This window comes from Myodes glareolus, chromosome 4 (genome assembly GCF_982192425.1).
Source record: "Myodes glareolus chromosome 4, mMyoGla1.1, whole genome shotgun sequence".
Classification (NCBI taxonomy): Eukaryota; Metazoa; Chordata; class Mammalia; order Rodentia; family Cricetidae; genus Myodes; species Myodes glareolus.
In genome coordinates, this window is record NC_142029.1 from 29,425,871 (window position 1) to 29,446,643 (window position 20,773).

The 20,773-nt window shown below is 46.5% G+C and overlaps 1 protein-coding gene across 1 annotated transcript; it reads right to left on the minus strand.

Moving 5' to 3' along the window:
* Positions 1-1,482: 1,482 nt before the first annotated feature.
* On the minus strand, positions 1,483-18,882 carry Ccnb2 (cyclin B2). Its single transcript, XM_048423457.3, has 9 exons — positions 18,727-18,882; positions 16,770-16,898; positions 16,565-16,678; positions 7,579-7,749; positions 7,316-7,474; positions 4,109-4,345; positions 3,829-3,969; positions 3,010-3,120; positions 1,483-1,814 (listed from the first exon to the last, which is right to left on the minus strand). The coding sequence occupies exons 1-9, from the start codon at positions 18,748-18,750 to the stop codon at positions 1,704-1,706; spliced, it is 1,197 nt and encodes a 398-aa protein (XP_048279414.2). The 5' UTR covers positions 18,751-18,882; the 3' UTR covers positions 1,483-1,703.
* Between the last annotated feature and the right edge of the window lie 1,891 nt (positions 18,883-20,773).

Genomic DNA, 20,773 nt, shown 5'->3' on the forward strand with positions numbered 1-20,773 from the left:
ACTGCCCTGGAACTTGCTCTGTAGACTTGGCTGGTCTCGGACTTAGAGAATCGCCTGCCTCTGCCTCCCATGTGCTGGGATTAACGGCGTGCACCACCACTGCCTGACGCTGGCTTCTCACAGGTACGTGAATGCTTGCCTCTTCACTACAAGAGGCAAACATGAGGAAGGGCCAACCCTGCTTGCCAGTTGTGGCTGGTAATTAGAATTGCTTTTTGGAGTTGGGTGGTGGTGGCACACACTTTTAATCTGAGCACTTGGGAGGCAGAGGCAGGTGGATCTCTGGGAGTTCAAGGCCAGCCTGGTTTACAAAGTGAGTTCCAGGACTCACATAGCTACTGAGAAACCCTGTCTCAGAAAAGCAAACGAAAAAGGAATTGCTCTCTGGAATTTCTGCAAATAACTGACACTAAAATAATTTCTGACGGTGGACAGGTCCCAGGAGGAGGCAGAACCTGAATTCTGAACTTCTTAGAAGCTATTCATGATGCGCCCGAGCTCCAGGCACTCCCTAGCGGCTCGTCTTTCCGAACCTGGCTATCTCTAGCTTTGTGAACTGTGAGTTCCGAGTCACTGGCAATGCTTTAACCTCAGGTTCTGAGATCATGCGTGGATATAGCAGAGCAGTGGCCATTGCATTATGGTGAACTCGGTGAATGGGGCTTCTGGTGTCTCATGGAGCTGTGTGGCTCACAAGAAAGTGGTTCTTAGAGCAAGTCAAGTGTTTTAAGGGCTGGCAGCATCAACAGATGGAGCTATAGGGGACCTGGTCTTGAGTCCCTATGGCCAGGGACAAGATGGCAACATGGACCTAAGGAAGACTAAAGGAGGAAATGGGAGATGGCAGGGGACTGAGCAGTAGGCAGCTGTGGAAATCCTGCTACTTGGTTCCAGACTCCCCCTGGAGCAGACTAGACAGTACTAGCTGCTCCCTGCTGACAGGCTGAATATGCACATTCAGGCAGATCAGAGAGTGGAGAGCACCCAGACCGAGACTTCATAGGCCAAGATTCCTCTGACGTCACTACTCAGCTGCCTTCTCAAACACTAGGCAGAGTTAGCTCATCAGAAGCTCAAATGCTTTTCTGTCAGGGGCGTGGCCCCAATATCTCTTGGGACATTTATTTGCAAGAATTGACCTTTGTTTAGAGTCTTGTTAGCACCTTGTTTTCCTCTAGGCTCTGCCCCCTCCATTTACAGGCACCAAGCAGCTGATTGTGGATACAACTGTCCAAGCCGTTGCTCACCCCAAGTCTAGCCAGCGACTGTCTTGGGTTAGGTAAAAGCAGATACTCCTATTGGATGATCTGGGTGCTCATTGCCAATCACCCATGACCTTATAAAATTTAAAGACTCTAAAAGGAACGCTTGTCAATCCCCATTCCCAATGCACAGACCAATAGCTAAGATTCATCTGGGGATAAAGTCCTATCTGCTGCTTAGACCCATTCAGTGTAGAGTATACAAATATACACGGATACCTTAAGAAAATCAATAGTTTTATTCTTCCTCAATACAAAGCTCAGTTAGGGTAAACCTTTTACATTTCTTCAGTATAGAGTATACAAATATACACAGGATACCTTAAGAAAATCAATAGCTTTATTTTTCCTCAATACATAAAAATGAGTCTGAGAAGATGGTTTGAGAAGTAAACTAGGAGTATGTACAAAATCAGAGATGCGCGATGGAAGCCCGGCTGCCTAGAGCCTGCCCAACAGAGGGGAGGCAAGGTCTTTGATGGCTTTGGAGTTCAGCTGGGGGATCGTGCTGATCTTCAGGAGCCTGCTGCTGGCATACTTGTTCTTGACAGCCTGCGAAGGCAGTTGTGGTTAAGTAGGTTTCAGGACCGCCCAGCACAGTCTAAGCTACAGCTGTGAGGGCGATGGCTGCCATCTCCGCCATCTCAGACAGCCCTGATGGTGCACGGTCCCCGGGCCTTTCCCTCATAACACCCTGCACCAAGCGGGCTCCTCCAGTTCTGCTGGGCACACAGCAGTGAAACAGTTTCAAGATCTGAAAAAGAGGCCCTTTGGGGAGCTATCTGACTGGTGAGGGCTCTGTCGTTGTAAATGATATCGGGACTGACAGCACAAACTGGGAAAAGGGAGCTGGAGAGGTGGTTCTATGGTTAAGAGCACCGGAGCTCTTCAGGAGGACCCCAGTTCAATTCCCGGTGCCCACAACCATCTGTAACCCCACTCGTAGGAGATTAGACCCACTCCTCTGGCCTCTACGGCACCTGGTATGTATGTGATATGCAGACAAACACTCATACACATGCTTTTTAAAAATGGAACTAAACCGAGTGGTGGCAGTGCACGCCTTTAATCCCAGCACTCGAAAGACAGAGGCAGGCAAATCTCTGTGAGTTTGAGGCCAGCCTGGTCTATAAAGTGAGTTCCAGGACAGCCAGGGATACAGAGACACCCTGTCTTAAAAAGTTAAGAGTGTATGGCAACTAGAACTTCACAAATCCCAGCCACTATGCCTCCAGCTCAGTCACACCAGAACTGCGTGCCAGCAAGATCATGCAGTAAGGGCACAAATCAAATGCTTCGTTCTGTCACTGGCCCCTTGGGGTATGCTGATATTTTGTGTCCCACACAGGCACAGCACACACATACACACCCCGCCACCCCATGTTTTCCCGGCATAGGTCCCTCTCCCTTCTCCATATTCACTCACTAGGAGCCTTTTCAAAAGGCCTGGATGCAGGCCCTGAGTAACAATGAACTGAACAGGAGGCCACTAGAGGGGGCCCTCTCTTCCCAGACCCACAGCAAACAGTCTTCCCTGCTTGCTGTGTGCCTACTCAGGATGCAGATGCAAGAGTGGGAACACACGGGCTGGCTGACCAGGCACCAAGCTTACTTAGCTAGCCAAGGTTAACCAATCAGTACATTCCATTCTTAGAGCCTATGCTATAAGAGCATCATGCTCGCTAGTAACACTTCCACACACAGCCCAGAATCGAATGCTTCCCGAGTTCAGGATTTCAGCACTTACAATGAATTTGGTGAGGTTTTCATTGACTTTCACCACATTCTTGGCCATGTGCTGCATGATTTCCAGCACCTCACTCTCCATGTATCCTGTGTAATACTGCTGCTTCAAATTCTGAAACACAAGCAGAAGCCATGAAGGGCCCCAATATACTTCCTTCCCTATAGGAGAACACACGCCACGTCTCCTGTGTGGGAGCTGGGCTGGTGGTGCAGGCCTGTATCCCAGCGACTGTTTAGGGCTGACAGGACACCATAGTGCAACCCTGTATCAAAGTGATAACAGCTGAGATACAGCTGTTAGACGGCATGTGTGAGGGCTTGGGGTCCATTCCAAAAAAATGACTAAAATAAATTTAAAATTTAAAAAAAAAGTGGGGAAATTCTTACCTTGTAAAACCCAGTCCAGCCCAACCACTTCACCAGCACACATCAGCCACAGAGCACGGCTCTGTCCCTGAGACAAGGCTAGCATAGGACAGTAAAAGGCTCTCAGCTCTAACAGACCACGTGCTCATGGCATGTCTGAGAGCAGGTGCACAGGTCTGGAGGGCACTCCAAGCAACAAGCATCCTTCTACCCCTTGCTGGGCAAAGGCAGAGTGAAACACGTACACAAGAGAGTACCGGCCCTCTCCCCAGAGTGGCACCCACCTCCCAGCCGGGTCAGCAGTGCTAGCCGACGCTTGCGGGCCTGGCCACGGCACAATGAAATTCAGGCTTGAGAAGTGACTGTGTCAGTGAAGCACATGCCTCGCAGACTCAGGCCCCCGAGTTCACAGCACACAGGCTCCAAATGCAGCTTTCTTCTCCCTTAAACTCACCCATCTTCCCTGGCCCAGCACCTTCTGAGCCAGGCAGGAGGCGGCAGCTGCGACCTGAGAAGGGTGGTAATGCACCATGTCGTAGTCGATGAGCGTCAGCTCCATCAGGTACTTGGCTAACGTGTGCTGTTCCACGTCGACCTAGAGGAGAGCAGCACACTGAGCGCCTGCATTTGGCCTACTCACCTCCCATCAGAAGCTGGTCTATGGGAGCTTTCTCTTGGATGTGCTGGGGTGAGACTGAGCACAAGCCAACCTTCCCGGAGACAGTGGCACTCACCTCCCCGGCTTTGGAGGCTCGCCTTAAGAAGTGGAGTGGCAAAGGCCGGCCTAACTCGAATTTCAGCTCTTTCAAAATCAGAGTCTCCATTTCTCGGATTTGGGAACTGGTGTAAGCATTGTCTGTGATATAAACAAAGTCTTCGATATTTGGAGAAAACATCTCCTCATATTTGGAAGCCAAGAGCAGAGCTGTGATCCCTACGAGCTGCAGCTTCTTCCGGCAGACCGGCTGAGCCTGATTGAAAACAAACACATCCGGAGTCACCACTGATCAATTCCACCAGGGCTCTGGGCGGATGGTGTGACAGAACCAAGTTCTTGCAGGACACAGGAGACCTGAACAGTGGCGGGGCAGAGCGGTAAGATTCCAACACACCATCTCATTGGGTCCTCCCAGAGGACCTGACGCCAGAGATTTGGGTGGTGGTCCCGAACATCTGCACGACCTTGACCTGTACTTGGTGTGCTCTGCAAGTCACAGCAAAAAGTGAGAACTGAATGGCAGGCTGAAATATTCCCTACTCAAAAGTATATCCACCAACCACCTTGAAAAGCCTCTTGTTCAAATTGCCACATGCATACAAAAATCTCTCCCCAGTGCTTCAGAGTTGGGGCAAAAACCTCAGTGAACTAACGCGTGTGCTTTAAACTTCCTAAAACAGACTGGTGAGACGGCTCGGCGGTAAAGCCTTACAACCACCACACCTGGACCTGAGCCCGAGCCCGCATCCACAAGGTGGAAGGAGAGAACCAGCTCTCAGAGCTGGCTCTCACCTCCACAGGGGCTGCCACACTAAGTACATGGAAATTTCTTCCTTCTTTTTTTCTGCAAAAAAAAATTATTTATTACGTATACAGTGTTCTTCCTGCACACCAGAAGAGGGCACCAGATCTCATCACAGATGGTTGTGAGTCATCATGTGGTTGCTGGGAATTGAACTCAGGACCTCTGAAGAGCAGCCAGTGCTCTTTACCCCTCAGCCCCAGTAAATGTAAATTTCTTAAAACAAGAGGTAAGGAGGGGAAGAGAAACACCTCAGTGGGTAAAGGTACCAGCTGCTGCCAAGCCTCATGACCTGAGTTCAATCCATGGAACCCATATGGCACAGAGCTGAGAACCAACTCCAGGGCTGTCTTTCCTACCTTCATCCTATGGCAGACACACCCATACCCCAAACATAGACAAGTAAAAGTGTGGGCTTAGTTTGTTTTTAAAAATTATTTATTTTATATGTGTTGGTGTTTTTCCTACATGCATGTCTGTGTGACAGTCTCAGATCCCCTGGAACTGACTGGAGCTCCAGACAGTTATGAGCTGCCAGATGGGTGCTGGGCATTGAACCCAGGGTCTTCCGGGAGGACAGCCAGTGCTCTTAACCACTGAGCCATCTCTCCAGCACCTTTGGTTTTTTAACTGGAACTTTGCTTTTCTTGCTTCTGCTTTCATTACTGGAAGTCTACACACAAGATAATACTGCATTTTCCTGCCCAGTGAGTATACTGAGAATCACTCAATCTATAAGTTAGGATTTGAAAGTATCTCACAGTCATTATTTTAAGTGATAATTATTACCATATTGTTAGAGCAGAATCTGTATACTTGACCTAACCATATGTTATGAGTATTGACTTTTAAGTCAGTCTTTGTCTGCGAGGGTGCTGTGATGAATAACACCCTGGCTGTTTACCACTGAGCTCCACCCCCAGCCCTGGGATGCCAGATGATAGAGTGGCTGTCTTGCCTAGCAGGCTCAAAGCTGTGGGGCTCCACCAGCAGCAGCAGCCTGCAAGTAAAGCAGTCATCTGACACCTCTGCTAGCCACTCAGTATCTTGTGCATTGGCAGCTGATAAATATTTCAAAGGTGGCTCTAGGGTCTCAGCCACTCCTTACATTCCTCCCAATATGCTCTGGGTTCTCAGTCTGCTCCACACTGGTATCCCTGCTTTGTTTTGGGAAGGATTTGGCCTATTTTTGCATTTCTTTTTTTTCCTTCAAAGATTTGTTTATTATCTATATAATGTTCTGCCTGAATGTATGCCTGTATGCCAGAGAGGGGACCAGATCTCATTCTGTATGTTTGTGAGATACCATGTGGATGCTGGGAATTGAACTCACAACCTCTGGAAGAGCAGACAGTACTCTTAACCTCTGAGCCATCTCTCCAGCCCTCTTTTTTTTTAATTTTTTTATGATTTATTTATCTTTATTTTATGTGCATTGGTGTGAAGGTGTCAGATCCCCTGGAACTGGATTTTCAGACAGTTGTGAGCTGCCATGTGGGTGCTGGAATTGAACCTGGGTCCTCTGGAAGAGCAGTCAGTGCTCTTAACCGCTGAGCCAGTTCTCCAGACCTCCAGCCCTCTTTTTGCATTTCTGAGATGATTCATTACCACAGCTAGTTAGAAATCAAGATTCTTAGTTGGGCTGGTGGCGCACACCTTTAATCACTGTACTTGGGAGGCAGAGACAGATGGGTCTTTGTGAGTTCAGGACAGCTAGGGCAATTACACAGAGAAACCCTGTCTCAAAGAAAAAAAACAATAAACAAAGAAACCAAGATTCTCTCCCTCAGCTCTGAGATGAGGGAACATGGACTCTGAGAGCATCAGACAGTGAAAATGGTGTGGGTAGGGCTGGAACACCAGCATCAACGCCACCAGAGGCTTCGGCTCACTTCTGTACCATGTGATGGTTTATTTCCCTAATAAACGACTACAGCTATGCAGGACCCATAAACCAAAACTCTTAGCCCAAAATACCTGTCCGTATGTGACAAGCTGTAGTCAAAACATAAACGTACTGAAATTAGTAGATAAAACTACCTTTAGGCTTGCAATACAAGGTATACATGCAAGACCTCACACGGTGACCTCAGGATTAGACCTGAGGCCCATCCCCCAAGATACTTCCATTATCTATGTGGAAATCAAATCAAAAAAAGACTCAGGAAAGAATACTGTGAATGTGTGTCCTGGAGCTTTTGTGAACAGGATTGCCCAGAGCTGGTCAGCGGCATCAAAGGCCTCAGACCTTTGGCCTGCTTCCCCATTTTAGTAACTGAAACTCTCTGTGAAACTCTCTGGCATTTCCGCTAGGCTGCCAGCCTTTTCCTTCCTGGGAGCCCCAGCTCAGCTTTCCACTTCAGAAGCGTCGATGTCATGTTCACAGGGCAGCCAGCACCACACCCCCGCAACTGCGCTCACCTGTAGGAACCGGTCCATGATGGCAATGCACATGTACAGAGTTTCCTGTAGAAGCCTAAACTTGGAATGGACTTGGACCAACCAGTCCACCAGGATGGCACGCATACGTCCGTTTATATCTCTTCCATCTAAGAAGTGCGGGTTGATGGACTGCAAAACCTATTGGGGCAATTCAAAAGTTCAACCAGCTGATATCATTTCCTCCCCACATCCCTGCGAAAGTTCACACGGCTAGTGCAACCCAGACGCAAAGGCCTGCCCACCTCCAGCTGCCTGAGGTACTGGTAGATGTCCTTCACGTAGTCACTGCAGAGCTGAGGGTTCTCCCAGTCCTTGTTATCTATGTCCTCAATCTTGCAGAGCAGAGCATCAGAGAAAGCTTGGCAGAGGCTCTCTTCCTTCATGGAGACATCCTCAGGGGCAGGGGAAGGATCCTACTCCAGCAGGGAAGACTGGAGTTACTGTGCTGCTGGCGCGCCTATTCCTGCATCCCGCACACTGTCTATACAGAGCTGGCTTGTTTTCTGTCTCCCGCGAGCGTCTGTGTATCGAGTTAACTTTGCTCACACAGGAGCCCTCACACCGTGGGTGCTCAGTAATGAACGCGAGACCACGGAGGTCAGAACACCGGAGCTGATGGCTCCCCGGCAGCAACCTCTCCTGCAATCATGTTTTTGCTCTTTCACTACTCCTTCTAAGTTTAGACCCTGGCAAGCAGAAGGCAGAAGGGCTTATTCCAGTCTGAATAAGCAGGAGACGACATAGGCTTAGCAGGGATGCGGCCTGGATCTTATGTACTTATGCCAACAGGGTGGTTATTTGTAAATTCACACAAATTAAAAAGTTATGCAGCTCAAACAAATATCTATATATCTATATCTATATCTCTCTATATATAGCTTTCTTTCTCCTTTTGGTTTTTAGAAACAGTTTCTCTGTGTAGCCCTGGCAGCTCTGAAACTTGCTCTGTAGACCAAACTGGCCTCAAACTCACAGAGATCCACCTTCCTTCCTCTCTTCCTGAGTTCTGGGATTAAAGGCATGTCCTATCACCACCCGACTCAAATAAATATTTTATAATGAAGTGTAAACTATTGTTTGACTCTACTATAGAGCTATAGCACTGAAAACAGCATTGGTATTGGCATAAGAACAGACAGGAGGACCAATGGAACTGAATAGAAGACTCGGATATGAATCCACACATCTTTGAACTCCTGATCTTTGATAAAGAAGCAAAAAATATCAAATGGAAAAAAGAAAGCATATTTAACAAGTGGTGCTGGCATAACTGGATATCAACATGTAGAAGAATGAAAATAGACCCATATCTATCACCATGCACAAAACTCAAGTCCAAATGGATCAAAGACCTCAACATAAAGCCAGCCACACTGAACCTCATAGAAGAGTAGGTGGGAAGTACACTTGAATGCATTGGCACAGGAGACCACTTCCTAAATAAAACCCCAGCAGCACAGATACTGAGAGAAACAATTAATAAATGGGACCTCCTGAAACTGAAAAGCTTCAGTAAAGCAAAGGACACGGTCAACAAGACAAAACAACAGCCTACAGAATGGGAAAAGATCTTCATTAACCCCACATCAGACAGAGGTCTGATCTCCAAAATATACAAAGAACTCAAGAAATTGGACACCAAAAGATCACATAATCCAATAAAAAACATGGAGTACAGACCTAAACAGAGAACTCTCAACAGAGAAATCTAAAATGGCTGAAAGATACTTAAGGAAATGTTCAACATCCTTAGTCATCAGAGAAATGCAAATCAAAACAACTCTGAGATTCCATCTTACACCTGTAAGAATGGCCAAGATCAAAAACACTGATGACAGCTTATGCTGGAGAGGTTGTGGGGTAAAGGGAACACTTCTGCATTGCTGGTGGGAATGCAAGCTGGTATAACCCCTTTGGATGTCAGTGTGGCGATTTCTCAGAAAATTAGGAAACAAACCTTCCTCAAGACCCAGATACCACTTTTGGGTATATATCCAAAGGATGTTCAATCGTGCCACAAGGACATGTGCTCAACTATGTTCATAACAGCTTTGTTTGTCATAGCCAGAACCTGGAAGCAACCTAAATGTCCCTTGACCGAAAAATGGTTAAGGAAAATGTGGTACACTTACACAATGGAGTACTACACAGCAGAAAAAAAATAACAACAGCTTGAATTTTGCAGGAAAATGGAAGGAACTAGAAAACATTATTTTGAGTGAGGTAACCCAGACACAGAAAGACAATTATCACATGTACTCACTCATAGGTGGTTTTAAAACATAAAGCAAAGAAAACCAGCCTACAAACCACAATCCCAGAGAACTTAGACAACAATGCGGACACTAAGAGAGACTTACATAGATATAATCTACATGGGAAGTAGAAAGTAAAAAAAGACAAGATCTCCTGAGTAAATTAGGAGCATGGGGACCTTGGAGGAGGATTGAAGGGGGTAGGGGAGAGAAAGGGAGGGGAGCAGAGAAAAATGTAGAGCTCAATAAATATCAATAAAAAAATGTATTAAAAAACCTATTGTTTGAAAAGAATAAGCGGCCCCTCTCAAAGTGCCAAACGGGACTTACTTCTAGACCATAAAGAATACATATTATGGGGACAAAATGCAAACCCAGAGCACAGCTTATGTAAGCCAGCAGGATACATGCTGACTCAGACCTGCAGTCTGAGCACAGGGAGGGAAGGCAGGAGGATAGCCAGGAACTGGAATCCAGTCTGAGCCAGAAAGTTCCAGGTTAACAGCGCTAGAGTGAGAAAATGATTCAAAAATAACAAAAAGTTAAAACAGAACCACATAGGTAATTTTAACTAAATTGAAGATTAATAATTTCTAGTCTTAGAGTAAGAAACAGGAGGTGGAGTGTTAGGGAAGAGGCAGTTCAAAACATGATCTGCCTCTTCAGCGATATACGAAGGTCCAGACCAATGAGGGCTAAGCGGGTATGCCTGCCACTCAGAATTTACAAACTTCAGAGAACCAGAATGAATGAGGGCAGTGTCCTGGGTAAGCGTGACCCTTTTCAAGGACCCCATCACTGTTTAGACACGTCACCAAGCGTGCAGGCCCACCGCACCATTCTCTGTACGGTGCGTGAGGCACTAAGAGGATCAGCACTTAGGCTAGCCTGGGCTACATAGCGGGAGCCTGTCTCAAATCTGTAGGGATAGTAGTTAATAATAAGACGATGACAACTGCGTCACCTTGCTTGTTACAGAGGGGTGGAGCTAGGAGCAGAGGTCATGGGAGTCCAGAGGTGTGCTACTAGACAGCAGGGCAACATACAGAGCAGTCCTACTGTTAGCCACGGCCACCCCATACTGAAAAGCTTCTCTGTCTTGTTTTTGTTCTGATTTTATTTTGAGATAGGGTTTATCTGTGTAACAGCTCTGGCTGTCCTGGAGCTCAGTTTGTAGATCAGGCTTGTCTCAAACTCACAGAGATTCACCTGCCTCTGCCTCCTAGACGCTGAGGTTAAAGGCATGCACCCCCCCACCCCTCTAAAGCTTCTCCATTTTAGTTGAACACTGACAAGTCCTGAAACTAAAGTACTCTGGCTCCAGAGCTAAAGCAAATTATTTTTCTAGTGTCTCGCCCTCCCCACTGATCTCTACAGCTACCCCAGCCTGTGAGCGCAAAGGGTCCCAAATCTTACAGCAGAGAACCCCTGTAGGTCCATCCTGAGTACAGCCTATGGTGTTACTGTCCCTCTGTCTTTCCTTCAGAGCGATCTCACAGCATGCTGCCCATCCCTCCAAAGCTACGAGGAAGAGCTCTGAAGGTCTTGCTAGTAAGAATGGTGCAGGAAATAAATGTTTAACCTTCATTTGCCTGGTGTGTGTGCTTCAAAGGGTCACATGATTATTCAGGAATAAGTGCCATTTTTATGCATCAGTTAAAAAAATAAATATAAACATGAAATTTAAACATCATGAGTTAGGGTCTGCAACTCAAAATTTGTCCTTAAAAATGAATTATTAAGAGCAATTTTAAAATGGCAGAAGTAATATGCAAGTTAAAACCTTCAAACTAGACTAACAAAGAAGCCTATTGGTTGCCATGGACAACTGAAAAGGCCAGTCAGAAGCTGAGGATGTGCCATCTGACTTAACTCAGGAGCCCCTTATTTGGAAGGATGGAGGACTGGGTGGGGGCTGTCACAGGGGTGAGCACAGGGAGCGCTCAGGTGTTGATTGTGGCTCCTACGCTGCTGCCTTGCTGCTGCCTTATTTTGCTGAGACAGGGTCTTGCTGTGAAAAGCAGTGGCTGTCCCGTCCTTACAGTCCTACTACCCTGCCTCAGTGCTGGGGCTCCGGGCCACACCTCCACGCTGGGCAACAGAGAAGTGCAGCAGGGAGGGGCTCCATGAGGAACTGCTCCAACAAGTGTTCCCTTCAGAGCAGGGCAGTGGTGGAGCAGAACCTGTTACCAAGACTGTTTCTAGGAACACAGCTCCGCCCTCCGCCGGCGTCAGGAGGCAGCAAGGAGGCTTAACTGTGTCCTATCCATCTATCGCCCCGCTTTAGCGCTGTTTCATTTCACTCCTTTTATTTAAAAGACTGAGAGCACTGTGCTTATTTTCCATTCACTTACAGGTTTTTTTTTTCTTTCTCCTGTGGCCCAGGCTGACCTTGAACTCAGTGACCTTGAACTGCCCCCACCCCCAGCCCTGCCCTCAGAGCTGGGTCGCCTGGCCACCACACTGTTTCTGTAAGGCTATGAACAGAGACCACTTCCCAAGAATTTTAGCTGCCTGGTCTGTCTGGGCCCTAGGAAACTTGCTTGCCCATACCCATGCTTGCCCATGCTTGCCCAAATTTGCAGCAAATACCCGTCTTCCTTCAAACTAGTCAGTGTTTACCAAGGCTTTCCAGCTCAGAAAAAACACTGGTCGCTCCCCCATCCGTCCCTTCCCCTCATCCCCCCCCCCCCCCCCCGCACACCAAATGCTGTGTGAGAACTGCTGTGAACGCCTGAGTTAAGTCTCAGCCATCTGAGAAGCAGCTGCCTCATCCACACAGCAAAGACCTCCCTCTCCAGGTTTATAACCTGTAATTCTGGGAACATCTGCTTTCATGGACACAGGGATCAATAGCTTTCTAAGGAAGTTACTAGAACCCCTACGCGCCACTGGGTGTGTGCACAACTCCAGAGATATTTGTAAAGTGGCAGCAAATAGGGCAGGTAACAGCCAGTGCCAGGCTCGAAGAGGGCTCTCCTGCCGACACCGTGGGCTCGATGGTCCCTTCGCTACTGTGAATCTGAAGTTAGTATGTCTGAGTGGCAGTAACTAACTGCTCCTTGATGGTAATTCTAAGTCACAACACCCAGCACATCCTTTAACCAGTGATATTTTAAAGACTGTTTATACTTATGTGTGTATGTGTGTGTGGGAGGGGGGGAGTGGGTCTGCACAGCAGTGACCACAGGGGCCAGAAGAGGTTGAATTGGTTGAATCCCCGGAAGCTAAGTTATGTGAGCCACCCAGCACAAGTGCTGGGAATGAAGTCCTCCAGTCCTGTGTAAGAGTAGCATATGGAGTCATCTCTCCAGTCCCTAGAAGTTTGAAGGGATTTTACACGGACTGGCCTCTTAGCCCCTTTTTTGTCTGAAACAGGGGGTCTCAAGCCATGGAAAAAAAGGAACCAGAATGAGGGAAGCACTGAAGGTCACAGGAAGAAACAACTTTTCTTTCTTCTTTTATAAACACTGTTTTTTTTTTCAATGTTGAGGACTAAACCCTGGGGCTCTTACATGCTAAGCACAGCTTCTACAGCTGACTGATAAACAGATGCCTTCCTTCTTTGCTTCAGTTTCCTGTGAAAGCCTGAATTATTTATCCTGGGCTGACCTAGAACTCCATAAGTAGCCAAGGATGGCCTTGAACTTTGATCCTCCTGCTAGGATTACAGATGACCACCTCCACGGACTAGTTCATGCAGTGTTAGGCACTGAACCTAGGGCTTCATGTATGCTGGGCAAACACTCCACCAACTGAGTTACATCCCTTGCCCCTGAAGCCTGAAATTCTTAAAGCCAATATTAAAAAATACAACGCTGATTAAAATTTTACATAAATGCATGCTTTTAAGAGCAAATCTGAGCAGGGGGGATGGTACACACCTTTAATCCTAGCACTTTGGAGGCAGAGGCAGGCAGATCTGAGTTCCAGGAGAGCCGGCACTACACAGAGAAACCCTGTCTTGAAACACCCCCAAGAAAAAGAGCAAATCTAATTTTGCACATTACATATAATCTGATTTTGTCACTTAATGTTCCCAACATTTTCACATCTTTAAATGCTGTACTAATTCATATTTATGGTTGTATAGGATTTCATTAAATATGTTGAATGGATCTCCCAGTTAAGATAATTTCTGTTCACTGGGCGGTGGTAGCACATGCCTTTAATCCCAGCACTTGGGAGGCAGACACAGGCGGATCTCCATGAGTTTGAGGCCAGCCTAGTCTACCAAACAATTCTAGAACAGGCTCCAAAGCTACAAAAAAACCCTGTCTCCAAAAAAAAAAAAAAAGATTATTTTTATCAAATAAATATTCATTGGCCAGGTATGGGATTGACATATGCCTATAATTCCAGCACTTGGGAGGCAGAGATAGGGAGACTACTCTGAATTTGAGATCAGCCTGAGCTACAGTGAAAGACCCTGAAAGAGAAAGGATGGAGGAGGGAGGAAGATGGCTCCTGTAAGATGGTTCAGTGGGTAAAGGCACTTGCTGCCACCCTAACCCTGCGACTCACATGGAGGAAGAAAAGCCACCCTGGAAAATTGCCCTCTGACCTCCAAATGCACATGCGCACATACACACTAAATGCAACATTTTTAAAAAGTAAGGGGGTGCCTAAAGATGTGGTTCAGTTGGCAGACATATGCCTAATGTGCATGAGGTCCCAGGTTTGATCCTCAACACGAAGTGGGCATGGTAGTATTCACTGTGATCAAGAGGATCAGAAGTATTACCCTAGGACACACAGAGTTTGAGAGCATGAGATCTTGCATCGAAAGACACACACATTGAAGAGACATAGAGTCTAGACCCTAAGGCCTACAATTCAATCTGCAACTTTCTTCCCAACCTTATCTCCTGCTTCCTCAGACAAGCCTCTGACTTAGCGTAGACCTGCAGACCCCTTGACTAAAGGATTAGGTATGATTCTATATAAGCCTCCTGTACTTTTTAAGATTTATTTATTTAAGCCGGGCGGTGGTGGAGCACGCCTTTAATCCTAGCACTCAGGAGGCAGAGGCAGGCAGATCTCTGTGAGTTCAAGGCCAGCCTGGTCTACAAGAGCTACTTCCAGGACAGGCTCCAAAAAAACTACAGAGAAACCCTGTCTGGAGGGGGCAGGGATGCAGTATTCTGCTTGCATATATACCTGTAGGCCTGAAGAGGGCACCGGATCTCATTATAGATAGCTATGAGTCACCATGTGGTTGGAAATTAAACTCAGGATCTCTGGAAGAGAAGCCAGTGCTCTTAACCTCTGAGCATCTCTCCAGCCCAGCTTATTGTAGCTTTGTGCTGTGATGTTGTTGCTGCCCTTAATCACAAAAAAGGCGCTGTCTCAGTTACTATTGCTGCGATAAGACAGCATGACCAAGGCAACTTATAGAAAAAGAACACTTAATTTGGGTCTCACAGTTGCAAAGCCTGAAAGTCTATGACCATCGTGACAAGGAGCACGGCATCAGGCAGGCAAGCATGGTGCTAGAGTAGCAGCTGAGAACTTACATCTTAGTCTACAAACAAAAGGCAGAGAGAGCTAAATGGGAATGGTGTGACCCCCTAACTACACACCTCCTTCAACAAGGCCACACCTCCCAATCCTTCCCAAACATTTCCACCAACTGGGAACTAACTACTCAAGTATATGCGCCTATAGGGGTTATTCTCATACAAACCCCAACAGGCACTTTTTTTCTGCTAAGTTTTTTTCAGAATCACCACTGAAGCTAGGGAGATGGCTCAGGTGGTAAAGTGCTTATCCACATTTGATTCCCAGAATCCAAATCAGTATAAAAGCTAACAGTGGTGGTGGCATGTGTTAGGGAGTCTGAGACATACACTCTTAGCAGGCTCTACTGACCAATCAGCATAGCCTACTGGGTGAGCTCCTAGCCATCTGAGAGACCCTGTAAGGAGGAAAAGGAGAGAGAGAAAAAAAATGTCAGGCCTAACATGATGGTACATGCCCTTAATTCCAGCACCTGAGAGGCAGAGGCAGGCAGATCTATGAGCTCCAATCCAGCTGGGGCTATATAGTGAGATCCTTTCTCAAAAAAAAAAGGTCATACCACCTGAGGAACAGCATCTAAGATTATCCTCTGACATACACATACACAGCCCTCTGAGAACCAAGTAGCCCTGGGCCACAGAGTCCCTTAGAATCTGTGCCCTTCTTGAGTTGTCTTCCAGAGACTGTGCCTTCCCAGCCACCTGACACTGAGATGCCTCAAGTCATTAATGATACCCCCTAAGATTGCTAACCTTGTTTCCAGGAACATAGGTCCCTCCTAGATATGCCTCCTGATGCAAGACATCGCTGGAACCTTAACGCAACTGGATGTGTATAGTAAGTGCTCAATATAGGGATTTCTCAAGAATGTCTGAAGTGAAATCATACAACACACAGACAGAGATACAATGAAATGCTTATTGCCATAGCTTGTCACTCGAACAAAGTCTATCTCATAGCAATCATATATGAGAGCATGCATACATTTGATGTTATGGGAAATGGGTGAGCCACAGAGTCCCTTAGCATTCTGAGTCTAGCTGAGCTACTCAGTTAGAGAGACCCCCATTAACCAATGTACAATTATGGGATTATCTTATTTTTATGTGAGTTTCAGGCTTCAGAATGGTGGGCTTCCTGTTGTAAGGAAGGTCATTCCTACTGTGCATTATTTTAATAAAACCCACCAAGTTGGGAGCTGGAGAGATGATTCAGCAGTTAAGAGCACTGGCTGTTCTTTCAGAGGGCCCAGGTTTATTCCCAGCACTCACATGCCAGCTCACGCCCACCTGTAACTTCAGTTACAGGGAATCCTATGTCTTCTTTTTTGCCTCTCAGGTCACCAGAGTTGAAAGTGGTGCACAGACATACATGCAGGAAAAATACCCATACTCGAGACATTAAAATTAAAGAATGGAAATGCATGCAGGTAAATTCAGGCAGGCCCTCCTACCTTCGGAGCCAGCGTCTCCATCTGCACTGGCTTCACAGAAGCGGTAGGTTTCGGCTGTTTGTTGGCATTTGTCACTTTGGGGGGCTGAACTGCTATTTTGATGTTCTGAGGTTTCTAGAAGGGAAAAGAAACAGTGAGCATGCCAAGACAACCAGTGTGGCCTGTACAGCGTGGCTCTCCACACAGGTCACTTCGACCCTGTTACCTTAGCCACTTGGGTTGCTCTGGTTGTAACTTTATTTCCAATTTCTTCTAAAACTGCCCGGCGGATAGTCACATGGCTCTTAGTTTTCGGGTTAACTCCTGTGTCAATATTCTTCAAATCACTGGACACCTTAAAACAACACAGAAACAAAAGACCCACAACAGACAATAAATAAGCAAACAAGCAAACAAACAAAAAGTTAAACAGAGAAAATGAAAAAAAAAATCCCCACCTACCTAATGTCAGATACTCCAGAACTGCTCTGGAAAAGGTGAATAGACTGCACTCCATTTATAAAGGGGAGAGGGGCTGGAGATGGCTCTCTGAAGTTAAAGGCATTGGCCGCTCCTGGAGCAGACGACCCCCGCACCCACTGGCAGCTTACAACAGCCTGTAATGCCAGTGCCAGGGGTCTGACGCCCTGCCCTGGATTTCAGTGTACTGCATATACATGGAAGAGTATTCGTGCACATAAATAAAAGTTTACCTTTTTTAAAGGGAAAAGGTGCATTTTAGGAAATCTAAAACTGTTATTTGAAATATCACTCTAAAATCTGGCAAATCCCCCAGCTACTTTACCTGTAAAACAGAGATCTCCCTGTTGCTCTTACGAACTGTTTTGCATATTCAGGTAGTCTTTAAGAGATGTCAAAGTTTCACACCTCAACAATTGCTTCTCATAAACCTGCGTCTCTAGTCAAGCGGTCCTTGTAGTCATTTAGATAGAAACCTCCCTTCACAGAGTATATCAGAATGATTAAGAGCTTTGGCACCACTAGTTAATAATAGGTCGGGTTGTTTAAAATGCCCGTGTCTCAGACATACAGTAGCTTTCATTATAATACCAGTCAAGGAATAAGAAATGTCACCTTTTTATAGAAATACAGCTTTTTATAGCACAGACTCTCAAATTAAAACTATTTGCAATGAAACAGGAGAGATACAATTGTATGAAAAAGGAAAAAAACTACTGCCAGTTGACCGTAATAGGCTTTTCCAGAACACAGTTAACAAAACAAGGTTTGTTACTCATACCCCAAAGTTTACTCTGTTGTAGAAGTAATAAATATTTCATGAGGAAATATGTCCCTGAGAGTCAGGGGTTTCCTAATTCTAAAACACCTCCCAACTGGGGGCGGGGTAAACTGACCTCTCAGGATAAGTCAGGCAAAACCCTAGCCCATCCCAACAGAAAGAGTTTAAGTATTAAGTAACTTGAAAGAACCAATTAGACAAAAATGACTTGTTAGTGGGAGTTAGATCTACAAGACTCAGCAGTTTTTAGGATTTAGATTCCCTAAGCCAGAATGTCAAATCTTTCTTGCCAGCACCCCACTGCTAATCTCAGAATGTGTTTAAAAGTTCAACGTTTTACAGGTTAAAGCCTGGTAATGAAGACTAGGTTTAAATTCACACGGAAGAGGAACTGGCAGTTTTTAACTAGCCAGGACAATGGCAGTCAGCTGTGTCGGGGCCTCTACTTTTCAACAAGGTAAAGTAGACCCAGGTACAATTCCAGCCTCAAAGCTAGCAGTATTTTCATTCTCAAAATAAGAATTTGTACGTGCCCCCCCCCATCTGCAATACTGGGGTCCAAGTTTTTCACTTTTCCACTTGAGTGGGTTTTTGGTTTTGTATTTATTTTATTTTATTTTTTTTTAAATAAGATGACAAACCCACACTTTAATGAACGTGGCCTGGAAGACAGAGTGCAGATGCCAATGTGAAGTTCACACAAAGTAAACTGTGAAAAAAAAATGTGAAAAGCAGAAAAATGGTACTGGACGGCTTCCCGGTTCCTCCCGGTTCTCATTCCCAGAGCGGCGCAGCCCTGAGCAGTGAGTGACAGGCATGGGGACCCCAGGCCCTTGCCTCTAAACAGCTCTGCCAAGGCCTCGCCAGCAGCCTCCCGGGCCACCCGGGCAGGGCAGGACACCGCAGCCCGGGGCGCACTCACCGTCGGGCGTCGGAGCAGCGCCATGAGGGCTGCGCTGGGAAGTGCGGACTGGGGCAGCCACCGGAGTCCGCGGCGCCGTTGGCCTTCTCAGGGTCTCGCTGCTCCCTACTCACAGCCCGGTCGCCGATTCAAATACCGCACTGCTCGTGCCCCATTGGGCAGCCGCACGCACGGCGCGCGCTCCCCATTGGCTGGGCCTGGAGGTCTTTCTGCACACTGATTGGCTGACTTCTATTTGCTTGTTATAGCAACCAGCGAGGCGGCAAGGCTTTGTTGTTTCCTTGCCTACGGTTTTATTTTTAAATCTGTCCCTGAGATAATTTTTTCTCCCATTGGAAAAGCTAATCTAAATTTTGACAAAAAAAAATCTCATATACGGACAGATGTCTTTAGAAGTTTGTTCTGGGTGGGTAGAAGTGGGCTCTAGTGAATATCCTGGAAATGCTACTTCTGACCTTGCTTCCTCTTCCGGAAACATCTACTTGGGAATTTGGCTTGGGATATAGAGCCACTGTCTTCAGGTCGTTCAGAGCTTCACGATAATTGAGAATCCAACGTGTGCAACATTATAGACTTCCTAAAACAACGGATACTCAGCAGAGGCACAAATCAAACTAAAGTGATTTGAGTGAGTGTCAACACGCTAATACCAGCCAGACTCGGAAGTATTTGTCAAATGACGGTGTAATTAATGTGTACAAGGTTTCAAGAAGAAAAACAAGATGTGTCACAAGTTGTGAACAGTGAGAGAAGAGGCCAAAGAACAAAATGTTATCCTGGAGAAAAAAAAAGGTGGTCAAGACAGAAAAAGAAGGCTGAGGTAGGGAGCAGTTGCTCCTGAAGATGTATTCCCAGCACAGAGCAGAGAATATCAAAACACAGAAAATGGTTCAGTGCTCAAAGGCAGCAGAACGACTTCACGTCGGGCTCCATGTCAAATTTGACTCACATCAGGCTCCCCATCACTGTTTTAGTTCAAGTCTCTTCTGCTTGGGAACTACAAACACTGTGGTTGGAGAGCCTTAAATAAGGGTAACTAATCAGGATTGGTTCTCCCCCTTTACCAAAATCTGTTATCTGACATTTCCAATCTGAGTCTATAGACAGGAAGAACCAGTGTCCCCTCCCACCTGGAACAGGCTGGTGGAATTTTCCCTCACCCTAAATTACACAAGGATATGGGGAAATCAGAGGAGCAGAAATAGCTATTTATAGTCCATCTCACATACCTGCTTCCGGAGATGAAAGTTTTGTGGCTGCTGACTGCTCTGGCCACCATCCGTGACATCACAGATGTCACAAGCAGCTTCTCTTCCTGCGAAGTTTTGGATCGAGTTGAGGAAGACAATATACTCAGCAGCTTGTTCTATGGCACATGCCTGTAACTCCAGCTACTGAGAAGGCTAAGGCAGGAGGCCCCCTTAAACTCATAATTTCGGCACCGCCTGGGCAACAGTGAGACCCCCACCTCTAAATGAAAGAAGTCATTTTAACAAATCAATGGGCTGTGATTTAAATTACTGTAATGAACTTTACAACAGGGTCTCACGTATCTTAGGCTGGTTTACAACTTTCTTAATTTGACAGGGACCTTGAGTTTCTAATCCTCCTGCCTCTACCTACTGAGTAGGAGGGATTATGGGCATGCACTACCAGCCCTAGTTTAAACGACATTGCAGGTCAGAGCCCAGGGCTTCCTAAGTGCTAGGGACTCTACCATCGAGCTGCATGGCCAGGCCCTACTATGTTAGATTTAAAGGGGCCAAACTGTTGGTTTGGGACTTTCTACCCCACCACCCCCATCTTAGCTAGCCTTGATATTCTTTTGACCACCAAATGACAAAAATGGAGGCCACTTCAGCTCCAGGCTCTATGGAGGCCTGACAGTTTCAGGATTCCTGGCCCACGGTGTAAAGAAGTCTAGTTACCCCTTGCTAGAGAAATGACAGTGAGGGACTCTTCTCAACATCCCAACAAAAGCATCAGATGTCTACGCTGGGCTCTACTAGACAGTTCATTCCAGTAGTGCTCCCATGCTGGATGCAGT

What these genes read in the sequence shown, in the direction of transcription:
- Ccnb2 (XM_048423457.3), bottom strand. Translation starts at nt 18,750, where the DNA reads ATGGCGCTGCTCCGACGCCCGACG. An exon ending in GAGCAACCCAAGTGGCTAAG is followed by an intron (nt 16,679 to 16,769) that starts GTAACAGGGTCG and finishes TTTCCCTTCTAG; the next exon opens with AAACCTCAGAACATCAAAAT. An exon ending in TCATGGACCGGTTCCTACAG is followed by an intron (nt 4,346 to 7,315) that starts GTGAGCGCAGTT and finishes GTTTTCAATCAG; the next exon opens with GCTCAGCCGGTCTGCCGGAA.